This window comes from Typopeltis vanoorti, chromosome 8 (assembly GCF_054136105.1).
Source record: "Typopeltis vanoorti isolate ZY-2024b chromosome 8, IOZ_Tvanoo_1.0, whole genome shotgun sequence".
In the NCBI taxonomy this organism is placed as follows: domain Eukaryota; kingdom Metazoa; phylum Arthropoda; class Arachnida; order Uropygi; family Thelyphonidae; genus Typopeltis; species Typopeltis vanoorti.
Window position 1 is genome coordinate 31,710,512 of NC_143556.1, and position 13,467 is coordinate 31,723,978.

General features: G+C 36.6%; 1 protein-coding gene across 1 annotated transcript; it reads left to right on the forward strand.

The window, feature by feature from the left end:
* Positions 1-5,849: 5,849 nt before the first annotated feature.
* On the forward strand, positions 5,850-12,988 carry LOC150103906 (uncharacterized). The gene is made up of 2 exons (XM_090397092.1): positions 5,850-5,967; positions 12,336-12,988. The coding sequence occupies exons 1-2, from the start codon at positions 5,850-5,852 to the stop codon at positions 12,986-12,988; spliced, it is 771 nt and encodes a 256-aa protein (XP_090253218.1).
* Positions 12,989-13,467: the final 479 nt, after the last annotated feature.

Genomic DNA, 13,467 nt, shown 5'->3' on the forward strand with positions numbered 1-13,467 from the left:
AAATAATCAATGGAATATTAGGATGAAAAAGGATGCCATTTCACCCAATACTATCGTTTGGGTAATAAACAAGTAGAATCACAGATGCTCAGAATTGCACATCTCTCACTGCAATCAGAATTGCTCCCTAACAGCTTTTGCGAGGGGACCAGAAAGCACGACTGCTATTGATAGAGGAAGCGACTTTTACATCTAGTCCTTTCAAAGTTAGACTGAAAAACCATCATTAACCTTGTTAAAGTCCGCGCGATTAGCCGAGTGACTATCGCAACCTTGGAAAGGGGATATCCCGGGTTCGATTCCCGTCGTTGACGTGAGGAACTTAAGGATCTTTCTCAGCCATAGCCAAGTTAGCCGGTCTTGGGCGTGGATTTTCCTCCCCAGTTTATCAGGGGTTTTTCCTCCCGCAAGTAGGCAAACTGGCCCCGTGAACACACACATCTACAGACATAGGACACACCGGGAGGCATAGAGCTAGCCACCTTATCCTCGGAACGGGATAAGGTGGCTAGCCCTATGCCTTCTGGCTTAGAAGGGCTAAGGATAGCTCCGTAACAGGCCACTAGGCCTAATATGTGAACGGAAGAAGAAGAAGAAGAAGAAGAAGAAGAAGAACTTTGTTAAAGATGATTTATCAGTGTGGCAAGCTTCAGTATAAGCTATGGATAAAGCTGATTTTTTTATTGTCTCAAGCCGCATTTCTGTTTTCTTTTCTTGAATCAACCTGGCACATTTTTTTTCTTCCACGGCTTCGATATATGATAGGAATTTTGAACAGAAAAGAAATGATGGTCTTCATTCTCACATGGATAATTTCTATAACAACATCACAAGAAGTATCTGGATCTGGAGAACCAAAACAGTTTGATGACCATGGAAAAGAAAAGTAAAATTCTTGGAGATCTTACTTGGCATAATGTACCAAAGTATTCGAGTTTGCGAATCACCGAGAGGAAAGCGACCCACTGGAGATGAAACTTAGATGAAATTGTGATATGAATTAGCAATAGAACTGATAAGCTCGACAGTGTACCTAGATGGAGAACTGCTTTAAAAAAGATCCTGTGTCATATGAATGGAGAGGATTGCAGGAATTCTGGCTGCAAGATGAATGATTTTCTTTAGGACGAACAACGGAGGTACAACAAGTACCTCCGTTGTTCGTCCAGTTTAGTCAGTGATATTAAAAAAAGAGAGTCATTTAGAGTTGTGGGCATTTAAGTCATTTTTGAAGATGGCTTCAAAGAGGTCAGAATGATTTTCAAATCTCAGGGAACGGAAGCGACAGCAGCGGATGATACATCTGAAGCGAGGAACTCTTAAAACACGTAATCAAATAGTTCGGGCATTTGAGATGGACTATGATTGTTTTGGAAGAGATTTGGAGTTAAGTCAAAAACATGAGATCATGGATCTGTAGGTGATTTAGGTTTTTTTGAGTTGAGTTTTTTTAATTTTGGGGAAATTTTTAAGAGAGAGTTTTGATTTAAACCGGAGTGATTTTATTCAGGTTTACTCTCATGTTCATATTTCAAAGTTGATGGAAAAAGGGAAGGACACATACTATGTGAGGAGATCGACTCAGACATGTCTCTCATATACAGAAAGCATCCAGTCTCCATGCCGTAAGGTAGTTTCGACAGTGCAACGCCCTTCGTTTACCATTCACATTTCTCTAGGCACGATTTGGAAGCCTAAGTGGCAACGAGAATATTCGGCAGCTCATTAGGAAGTTTTCTAAATGCGTTACCATCTGACAAAAAAGCCTGCGGAAGTGCTGTCCTGCTAAATTCTTGAAGATGGGAGAGATTCTGGATCTCCATAGTATATTTTTCATATCACTGAGGAGATGGTATCCTTTTACAGTGGGAATACTTATTGGAGTTGTCAACCTCCTTTCGTGAAAACAGACCCAACTCGGAAAGTGGCCCAAGGACGCTTAAGGATCCATTAAATTTTGGAAGTTAAGTATTGGAGGTTTATTTCGTTCTTTCTCTATTACAAAATAAGTACCATAAAGAAGAATAGAAATATAACACGAGGAACGATTGCTAAATGGCAGATGTCTACTGAGCCTACGTAGCTCAGCAGGCTTAGACAATATCCTTCGATTTGGAAGATGTGGGTTTGAATCCCCTTCTGATAAGAACATTTATCAGGGCTTTTCACGCGAAGATGAGTTAGCTAATCTCATAAGGAAGTAGCATAGTTTCCTCCCGGAGTCTTCAAGTAAACTGATATGGTTCACCACCTTATCCTGGAATCATGGTTACAAAATCTCAGAATACCATGGATGGTTAAAGGAACTTAAGAACCCGTTAAGAAACGTAGAAGAAGATGCCTTTTTTTTTCAGTTCTTCATAATAATCGCACATTCAATGCTTGCATATTTCTAGTATTATGAATTTATAATCGTATAATTATAAATAGTGTTGTAATTTTTAAATGTAATTCGCCTATAAAAATGTACAGAGAATCGAAGCGATTATTACTGATGATTATATCTTTTCGAACGAATTCCTCGTTGATAATGTTTCCTCTGTAGAGTTTTGGTAAAGGCATCATGGCCATATTAATTTTTATCTTGAGTTCGCTGAAGAAATATTTTATAAATCCACTTTTATCTACTTTTCTTCATTAACAGTTACGTATTCTACAGACAGAGCGAAAGACAACAGTGCTCTTACTTTGACTGCACTAGATTTCCTTTCTTTATCTTATCTTTTAGGAGCAGAAATAAAATATTTCGGTCTTTCAAACACAAGCATATGTACATCTTCTCAAGGAAACGGAAAAGAAAAATGACTTAAAATAGAATTGGTTATCAGCGTTTATATTTTTTTCAGGCTATTCCCATCATTTTGAAGTAACGAGTCAATGACACCGAAATACTAAGATTTGGACACTTGAAAGTTATTTTATTTTATTTTTATTTGAACGGGCTGTATTTTTACGAAGAGGCAAAGCAGTGGCTGTTACGCCTAATACTGTAGGCTAGTCACTGATCAGAAGAATCATAAGAATTAAACTTGAGTGTTTATTTACTTCGTCTAACGATAACTGATATCTCATAAAAATTGATCGCGTATGTACAACACGTGCAACACAAGTAATAGAAAGTAAGCTGCACTGTAGAAGCTGCTGCTTCGCTTGTACACTTTGCAGTGTGATCAGTCGATTTATCAAAATACCTGTAATGAGAGCTGGTAGATTCAATATCCATACGGATTATATCAATTTCAAAGTTCCACTATGTCGTATTTGGTTGACGTAACTTTTTATTCTTGAAAATAAAAATAAATTTCGGTCACTGGCCCACTCTTCCTTCACAGCAAGGATAAGGCCTTGTTAGTTTTCTGGAGGGGAATTTGGAGCAGCAATGCATCTCCCTATTGCGTCCCAAACGTGGTCTATGGGGATGAAATCTAGGGTGCGTGCTGGCAACTCGATTCGATTAATATTCTCGGTCTCCAGAAGTACTGCTTGTGTACGATGGGTGTGGCGATTGGCATCCATAAAAATGAATTCTTCGTTGCAATATCGTTCACCAGTCATAGTCCCCTTTTTTTAGCACTTGTAGCTCGGTGCGTCCATTAAGCATAACGCCTCCCCACGCCGTGACTCCAGCACCGCGTATCTATCCCTTTCAAAAAATTCTCGCGTGGATAAGCAGTACCTCTTTCACGGCTGATGAAGCGTCATCTAGAATCGGAGGAAACACTAAAACGATTTTCATGTGTAAAAAAGTATGTCCATTGGTGTCTTGTCAAATTTTTATGGTTGCAACATAACTGAAAACGTGCAATATCGATGAGCTTCGATAACGGAACGCAGACGTCTTACCACCGTTTGCCGAGATATCCACTACCTACGCTTGAATGGAGCCAACAAGCAAGCTGAATATTTGAATACGTTGCTATCGACGTTTTTTACGTTTTTCTGTTACTTTAACCAGAAACCTGTGTTCATGCTCCGTGGTAGAGGCGACCTCTTAGCAAACGTCTGGAATGCATTCCATTGGCTTGAAATGCTGCCAGAACCTTGATACAACTCTGTGAGATTCCATACTCTCTGGCAATATCGGTAATTCTGCGGCCATCTTCAAGCTTCCCAATATTCGTGTCCGCATGAAATCATCTAGATGTCTTTAAGACATCCAAGTTTGCAACTTTATTCCTTTACGAAAACGGCTTCCTTCCAAAAAAAAATTCGCTTAGAACACCCTTTTGCCTTTTATCCTGTTGAGTGCTGACCCCCTTTGCGGGTGATTCGAAAATTTGAACGTGTACCTACCTGCTTTCTTCCCGAAATCATCAGTTCTACAAATTTCCACAAGCTGATTCGTCTGAATTTGCGGTTGTAATCTTCAGAAATAGTATTCGTCCTTAAGTTTTGGACACCAGTGTAGAATATTAGTTGTTTTTCGCACACCGTTCGTCTTGTCCACGTCGTACCATGTGTCAAGTACCGAAGGATTGTTCTATAAATTAAAATAACCTTTCAGCAAAGGGCCAAATTTTATTTCTTAGAAACAGCACGGTAAAATCTTGCGACGTGATGATGCCGCAGATCAATGCACGGAAGATTGGTGGTATCTGTTGGCAGACGGGCATTTAAGTCTTAGACCGCGTTTTAATCACCTTAATAAAATTCTCCAAGTGGTTGCCATGCAGATCTTATCTGCTAATTGCGGAATCTGCGCCCACATTGCTCGCTAACGAAACTACACATTTTTCCAGAAAGTGGTCGTGGAAAGTAGCAAAAATAGAATCTGCGGAATATATGTTTCTCACTATTTTTTAATGTTCATATTTAGAATCTGAGAGATTCTCCAATGTGTTTGATAAGTGAGTTAGTTTGAATATTTAAATTCATTCTCAAACTATTTGGTAGATTACTGAATTAAATCCGACAGAAAACATTTGACCAGCATTGATCTTCCGAATATCTACGTGCTAATTTATGATTTAGTTCAACTCTAGGTTGAAAGCATACACTGTAAGTGTAGAATGTAATGCTAATAAAAATAGATGTTACTACAGTGCACGAGTGAAATGATTTTGCTCGTTAAAGTATTTGCATCTCCTGCTAAGCCTTAAAATTCTGACAATGGCGCAAACATTTTGGCTCGATCATGTGATACTATGCAAATAAACGATTCGCATCATCAGAGAAATTTCGGGAACAGTTTTTTCGACTCAGTGTACGCTCTCTGTTTTCGATCATTTAAAATTCTCCTTTATATTTCTCATTATAATTCTCATTTCTTATTCCAGTAAAAGCAGTGAAGACAGGATGAACAAAATACTGATTAACAAAACTATACTTTAGTTCATCAATTTTTACACAGCCATAGTTGCACAACCCATAATTAATAAGACGGTTTGGAACAAAACCAAAATTCTTAAAGTTCGAATTATTACTCTAGAAACTCCGGTAGACCATCTAATCCCATCAGAGGAGTTTCTCTCATGAATTCTTGACAACCATTGTAGTTATCATTACAATACATAGAACACATATACTGGTTGGAAAGAAGTCATGAACAGACAGTCAAGGTACATCGTGCCAGGTAACGAGTCACGTGTTTGTATCCGGTATAAATTGGAGGAATATGATGATCCCGAGTTAGTGCAACTGTGTCCGGTGGAGTTTGAACGAGGCGTGGTGATAGAACGCCACAGGCCTATCCGTTAGACAAATTGTTGACAAATTGGGCCATCTCGGGTCAACAATTAGTGATACCATACTGAGATGAAAGCTCAGGGGGGGGGTTCTGCAAGTACTACCCGCAATAGACGACTCACCACACTCACCGAACTTAACTGTAGGGTGCTACGAAGGGTAATATGCAAAAACCGCCATTCTTCAGCCGATACGTTGATTACGAAGTTTCAGCCATCGACTGTAATATGAACTTGCACAGTCTCGCAACATGGGCTTCCATGGTAGGATCGCAATATGAAGGTATCACATTAACCGAGCCAACGTGCAGCGTCATTTTCAGTAGTACAAAGAGCGTGTAAAGTGTGACACAATCACAGTAGCTCCATCTCCATGGAGCTACTGTAACTGTGTGGTTTGGGGATATAAACGTGACCACGCTTAATAAAGTCCTCATCTCAACCCTATTCGACATCTATGGGATGAATTGGAGCATCGGGTGAGTTCAAGGCACGTCCGTCCCACAACAATCCAGCACTTCATTACATGCGTACAGGAAGAATGTTCCAAATTCCCACTGATCCCTCGTACGCTTGTGGAAAGCATGCCCGGAGGATTTCTGCAGTAATCACAGCGAAGGGAGATCCTACATCTTATTAAAGTGGGCGCCATGGCTATTTTCTCCTCACATTATAGTGTCCTCACATTATAGTGTCCTCAACTTCTTTGCAAGCAGTGTACATATAACATATTATCATTACAATATATACAGAGAATTCTAATAAACCTTTCTTCTCTACTGTTAATATCTGCATTTGCACTCCTTTTTCCATATTACGGATTACATTGTGTAGTAAAATATCTTGACACCTGTTAATATTTTTATTTTGTGTTTGATGAGATTATATACACTGCGTTCTTAGCGTTGGGTTCAAATTGATTTTTTTTAATTGCATCTCCTGATTCAAGTGAAGCACCGTAAAGTAAAAACCGGAATAACTCTTGACGAAATGAGAAATGTACCTCTCCACCAAAAGGACGGGAAGTGATAGTACGAAATGTTTCTCGATTAGTTTTAACTTCAACTTTTTTTTTAAAAAAAAATAGTCTCTTGTCCTCTAACAGGAGCTTGTTTTCTATTCATTTTATTAATAAATTATTATAGAAAAATAATTGCCTTGAATGAAAAATGAGTGGATTGCATAATAAATTTGGGAAAATTCGTGCGTGGTTTGAGGAAAAATCCACTGCACACAGTGATGAATCCGTTGGTGGCAAACATCACGCAGACGCAGTAGAATAGATGATCATCTATTGGCTGCAAGGTTAACTTGTGACCATTCCAAATGAAAGGATTACTTTGTGCTGTGTGTGTGAGAGTGGAAATTCGTAGACTGATTAAAAGGCATAAATCAATATTCAGATCGCCAGACACGTTTGATTTCGATGGTGTCGTAGGAACCACACATCTGGTTGTCGTCACTGTCAAAGTTTTTTATGCAAATATCATCCAGGAAAAAAGTATAAGTACAGTGTCTGGGCAAAGGTGATTAAAGCAACCTAAAGACATTTACAAACATTCTTGAGTGGATGGAGTAAATGCACCATCCACTCAGCCAATGAGGCAGACACCGGTGCTGACTCCCGTGTCTTAACTTCTAAAAATAGTTTAATTCTTCTTTTTATTTCTTGAGTATGAAATTAAAATTCATTATTAACTTTTAAATGACTATTTTTAGGTGAATTTCTTCCACGAAAGAAAATGTTCGCACTAACAGTACCCTTGAAGGGATATAAAGATTGAATAAACTGAAAATTCTATTTGTAGAGGCCAAACATAGAACTTTTTTTAAAGCCACGTCAAGCCTCGAATAAGTAAGATGCTGGGTTCCTTATCAGACGATGAAAACCATCTCCTACCTAGAGGGGCCTAAAATTCCAGTTGGCATCGATATTACCCATTGGTTAGAAAAACCTGAGTTTGATTCTGTCTAGAATAACGTTTATTAAGAACCTATTCTCCAGAAAGTGAGTCAGCCTGTCATATGTGGAGCTGTCGTGGCTGTCTGGCAAAAGAAATACTCATAACTAACATACATAATAAACTGGCCTAATAGCATTAGCTGATTAGGCCGTAGCACCAAACATCCATCCCGAAATTGTTGATATGGGAGAGCAAATACACTGACCACTAAGCCACTCATGATATTAGCTACATCGAAAGAATAAATAATAGGTCTTCATCTCCCCTATGGTATGCCTTCTTAGGAAAAATAACATGCCGAAATCGAAGACAACTACAACATTCACCCAAACAGTTTAAATGAAATCTGCTAATTAGTTAAACAGTCACACAATGAAATGAAATTCATAATGAAACTGTGATTCGCAATGAAAATGAATTGATGAAACTCAACACATAGATCAGTGCGATTGAGGTTAAACACAAGAGACTAGACCTAATCTCTGTCCATGGATGGACAATTTAACATCGTGACAATAGTGAACACCTGACAAACAAGTGAATTGTGCCGTGGAAACTAGAGATGAAATCTTAATTGTTCTGGACCACTATAAGATCGTGTACCCATTTTGATCGTACAATAATACTGGTACAATAATGACCGGAAATAATACTGATAAAAAGATAAATAAACAGTCCGTCTGATAAGACAAACTTAAGAAGAAATATTTTCGGCAAATGATCTTGAAAGGTTTTGGAAATCTCATTCGTTCGCTAGAGATATCGGCCATATCTATCTATTTTTTGTGTTTCACTCGTTTTTCTTATCAGCCTTGACACAAAAAAATTAAAAAATGAACATGCCAATTTCTTGTCGCATCTAGAACGATAAAACGTAAATTTATCGAAACAGGAAACCAAAACATTTATTTACATCATTTATCTAAATAAATTTTAGGTGTGGGAATGAAAACATATTTATCATCTGATAACATAAATAAAATCACTTTGCTTTCCTTTATAAAGATTCATCTGTGTTGTTACAGTACGTTTCATAACAAAGATTCCGAAAGTTCATTTCATCTGAGTATTTCCATCGTAAGTACTCCTCCTAATTTATGTTAGTTAGAAAATCATTTATTTTAGTTAAAAAATCATTTGTTTTGTAGATCGATTTTTTGAATAGAGAGGCAATGACACTCTCATTTGCTTATTCGTGATTTAGATCGTTTTATTTTGTTATTTGCCTGGTTGATCGAGCGGTTAGCGTATCCGCTCTCCAGCCAAAAGGCTGCGGGTTCGAATCCCGTCATGGACATGTATGTTTGTGATTGTCTGTGAAAGTGGTTTGTAGATGACGTTGGTGTAGTTGCGGTTTGTTGTAGTTGGTGGATTGAGTGAGTAGTGGAGGAAGAGAGTTGTAGCGTAGGTGTCCTCCCTCGATGAGTCTTTGGACTCCCTAGAGGTGTCACGTAATAATAATAATAATAATAATAATAATAATTTGTAAGAAATATGGAAAATCTGTTTAGAGATCAAAGAGAGAAAATTATTCTATTCATTTCTATAATTTAACTATTGAGTAGTTAATCCATTTACGGAAAATTGGAAACCTGTACAGTATTAATGCTATAGATGAATCAATGTTATACAAAACCAAAAACTTTTCTTAAAAGAGTTATAGTTTATATAAGAATGGCGAAAGTCTCACCCTGGGGATGAAAATCATCTTTTTTTAAAAAAACTTTCAGAAACATCGATGCTACATACGTTTGTCGATCAAAAATATCGCGAAGTCTGAAGTTTCAAATATTTCAAATCTGCTCATCGCAGTTCTCACTCTATGGAGTTGGTCAACCCTTGCTGCTGTAACAGCCTTCCATCTTTTGGGAAGGTTTTCAGCTATATTTTGGTACGGGGCTATGTAATTCCTTTCAGTTCTTCTAGAAAAGCATTAGTGAGATTGGTCACTGAAGTCTGGCGATTTTTCCTGGTTCTCAATGAGCGTTCCAATTCAACCCACAAGTGCCAGTGGGGTTGAAGTCAGGACTGTGTTTAGGAAAGTCAAGTTGTTCAACGCCCATCTCATAAAATCATTTCTGCACAGAGCTCGCTTTTTGGAAGTGGGAATTGTCGTGTTGATACAGGAATGGACTTTTACTTAACTGCTGCCATAAAGTGCAAATACAGAATTGTCTAGAATGTCATTATAGGATGCAGCGTTAAGATTCCCTGTTACCTGGAACTAGGGAGGAGGGCAGTCTCAGCCATGAAAAAAACAACCTCTGATAATGCCTCCAACACCTAACTTCACAGTTGACACAACACATTCGGGCAGGTGGTAGCGTTCTCCTGACTTCCGCCAAACCCATACTCATCCTTCAGACTGCCAAGACAAGGCATTTTCACTACTCTCAGAGTTGGCGGTGAGTTTTACGCCATTTCACCCGAGGCTCAGCATTACCCTTGCTGATGCAGTTGAGCGACCATCGAAACCATGTTCTTCAGTTCCAGACGAACAGTTATGGTGCTGGCGTCGCAAAAATATTTCAGAAGTCGGTAGCGAACGTTTTAACTCGGAATATAGGCAATTACTTCTCGCCAAGCGCTTTGACACTCGGATGTCTTGTTTTATGATTTTCTGTGGCCTACCAGGTAGCGATCGTCATGTTGTTGCTGCTCTGTGTCTCCGTTTACAAGTCTTCAAGACCATTGTCTTGAAGGATATAAGACATGTCAAGTCAGTTGATGTACATTTAGAGAAAGAATGATTTTGCTATTTATAGTGAAAACAGAAGCATGATAAGCCATTGTTAAACGTGTACTACCAGCATAATGTACTGATGGCATATTTTATGAAGTATAACATATATATTGAAGCGAAAGTTTGATTATTAAGGAGAACTATATCGTCTGGATATATTCTAATCTTCATTCGCTTCTGTTTACAAAAATGTTATATCACTACATTAGCTAAACTCTGGATTCAGGCTCGATATTATATTTTGTATTTTATTTGTGGTACGCTATGGTAATTCCAATTTCATATCCTAGAAGGAAAATTGTGAACAATTTTATATCAAAATTAAAATGGGTGGTACGCAAATCATAAATAAATTGAATGGCTGCGAGTCAGAACAAATGTCTATCCTTGGTGTAATGTATTTAGTATTTAATAAGACTGTACATTTAGTTTCAGTGTTATGTTTTTATTTCAAAGCATTTAATTACAAGATTTTGTTGTTGTTGTTGTTGTTCTAGTGCTTTCAACATGAAAATATTCCTGATTGGATTTTTCTTGTGCATAAGTGCTGTCCAAGCCAATTGGATTGACCTTTCAGGTACAATCAAAATTTTTACTTTCCAAATAAGTAAAAGATATGCCTTTATTTTGGCGAGATAATTTTGTTTTGTAATATTTTTAAAATTTTATGTCAAACTTTTTAAAATGAAATTTAAAAAAATTTTCTTTAAGGTGTAAATAATTATTTCTGGCTCAAATGGCCTCCCACCACACCCGCACATCGTCACTTCTAGACAACAAAATGTACTGATATATAAATATAAATAAATAAATCATGTTTAACCTGTAAATGTAAATAAATAAATATGAATAAATAAATCATGTTTAACCTGTAAATGTCAATAAATAAATAAATATAAATAAATAAATAGTGTATATTTTGTAAATTAGCTATATTTTATATTAAAAATACTAAATTAGGATTCAGATAATGACTCACACCAGTACAAAAATAGAATACTATTACTAAATTAACCATTTATTTGAAGATTACGTTACAGGAAATGGATTTATTCAATCCAATACCCTTGGAGGGTAATGGATAGCAATGCTGTAGCCAGTGAAGTTTTAATAGAGGCTCGGCTATTGCTGTTACCCTCCTGCCATGATCAGAGCTTTCATAGCTCAATAACACCTTATCCCTACACAGTCCTCTACAGATAACGGGGAAGATGAAAAGCGTTTTGCTTCGCACCTTTAAGCCAGTCCTTATAAGGATTACGTTACAGTCAGCCAAATAAGTTCTAGCTGAGGCTCGGCTATTGCTGTTACCCTCCTGCCATGATCAGAGCTTTAATATCTCAATACTGTCCTCTACAGATAACGGGGAAGATGAAAAGCATTATTGCTTCGCCCTTTTAAGCCAGTCCTTATAAGGACTATTATGTTACAGTCTTGTATTTTCAATAAATGTTACTTCAAATTGAAATTGTGTTTAACATTTTTACAAATTGTAATTTGCATGGATGTATGCATATCTAGCTTTCACTGATTCGAACTTCTTTAGTTTCAAGGGCTTGAAATTGAAATATTTGCATTGTTTTAAGAATATCAGGACTTCAGTTAGATTCATAGGACCTGATATTAATGTCGCATAAACTCTAAATATGGCGATTTTCAATTATTAAAATAAAAAGTCATTATGTATAAAGATCATATACTATTATCTAATGTCATAATCAATTCCTTATATCAATATAGTACCGTAAATTTCATTTTTAATTTATAACTTTATTTCAGAATTTTTGAGATTAAGTATTATTAGTTTTTTTTTTCAATAACCCGAATTACCAAAATTTAGTAGCGATAATATATATTTTTTTCAATATTAATTTGTCCCTAAAATACTATTACACGTAAACACACTTTTACCGATAGTATTTAATTTTCTTGTTATTTTTTCAGATACTCTCCAGTACAACGACTCCGGATTCTTGCAGTTTGTACAACAAATTCTGATAGATTTCAGGGTCGTTATGAGAACAGGGGCTATCGAACTTGACATTCCAGTTCTTGATCCATTCCGCCTCGATGATGTCAGTCAACGTGTCAAAGAAGGTTTAGCAGATGTCACCGTTTTTGTAAATCGACCAAATATACGAGGGTCGTCGACGTACCAAGTCACATCTCTGCAGGCAAATTTGGTGACGCAAAGTATCCGATTTGACTTAAGAATACCAAGAATTACATTAACAAGCAATTATTACAATCTCACTGGAAAACTTGCCTTTTTCATTCCCATCCGTGGTTATGGAATTATGAATACGACCGTTGACGATGTTGTAGCTACTGTCAATGCTCGCTTGACTGTTGCACCATTCGAAAACTACTATCAAATTTCCGGATTGGATGTGAAAGCAAATTTTGGCAAATTAAACTTTTATCTCGAAAATCTTTCTGGTGGTTCAGCATTTAGAAGTTTATTGAATAAATTTCTACAAAATCGTCGAGATTTTGTTCTTGATGAACAGCAACAAAAACTGCTGGATGAACTAAGAGACAGCATTTTGGCTTATTTTAACAATGAGTTGAGAAATTATCGAGTAGATGTCTGGTAGACGTCTGCTTTGAACTTTCTGAAAATTCACATCCATAATACAACTTACGAGTGACTACATTATAGTTATTATTATTTAGTACATAAAATAATCCTTGAATGGTGTATTGTTTTATACTTAACGATATAAAAATAATTGTATTTAAATACAGAAACTTATTAAAAATTTTAAAAATTATTTCAGTAGCAAAATTATTATTAAATACATATTTACAAACATTCATTTAAAGCGAGGTTTTCCAAATTGAAAAGTGTTAGAGGAGTTGTGAAGAACCTTTTAGTTGCACACTGTTACAATAAATCCATCTTTCCCAAAATTCTAATTTCAAGTGAGTAACATGGTTTTACATAACTGTTTTAGAATTATATAATTATTGTATAATTGTTTAAGATGAATAATTATTTTTGTTTCATTTGAACGTTTTTATTTTTTATCTCTTTATTAAAAATAAAGTTCTTTGTGTTGTTTTCTTGTTCATT

Coding starts and splice junctions, on each gene's coding strand:
- LOC150103906 (XM_090397092.1), top strand. CDS start 5,850: ATGCAAAAACCGCCATTCTTCAGCCGATACGTTGATTACGAAGTTTCA. Junction 5,968..12,335: donor GGTAGGATCGCAATATGAAG/GTATCACATTAA, acceptor TTATTTTTTCAG/ATACTCTCCAGTACAACGAC.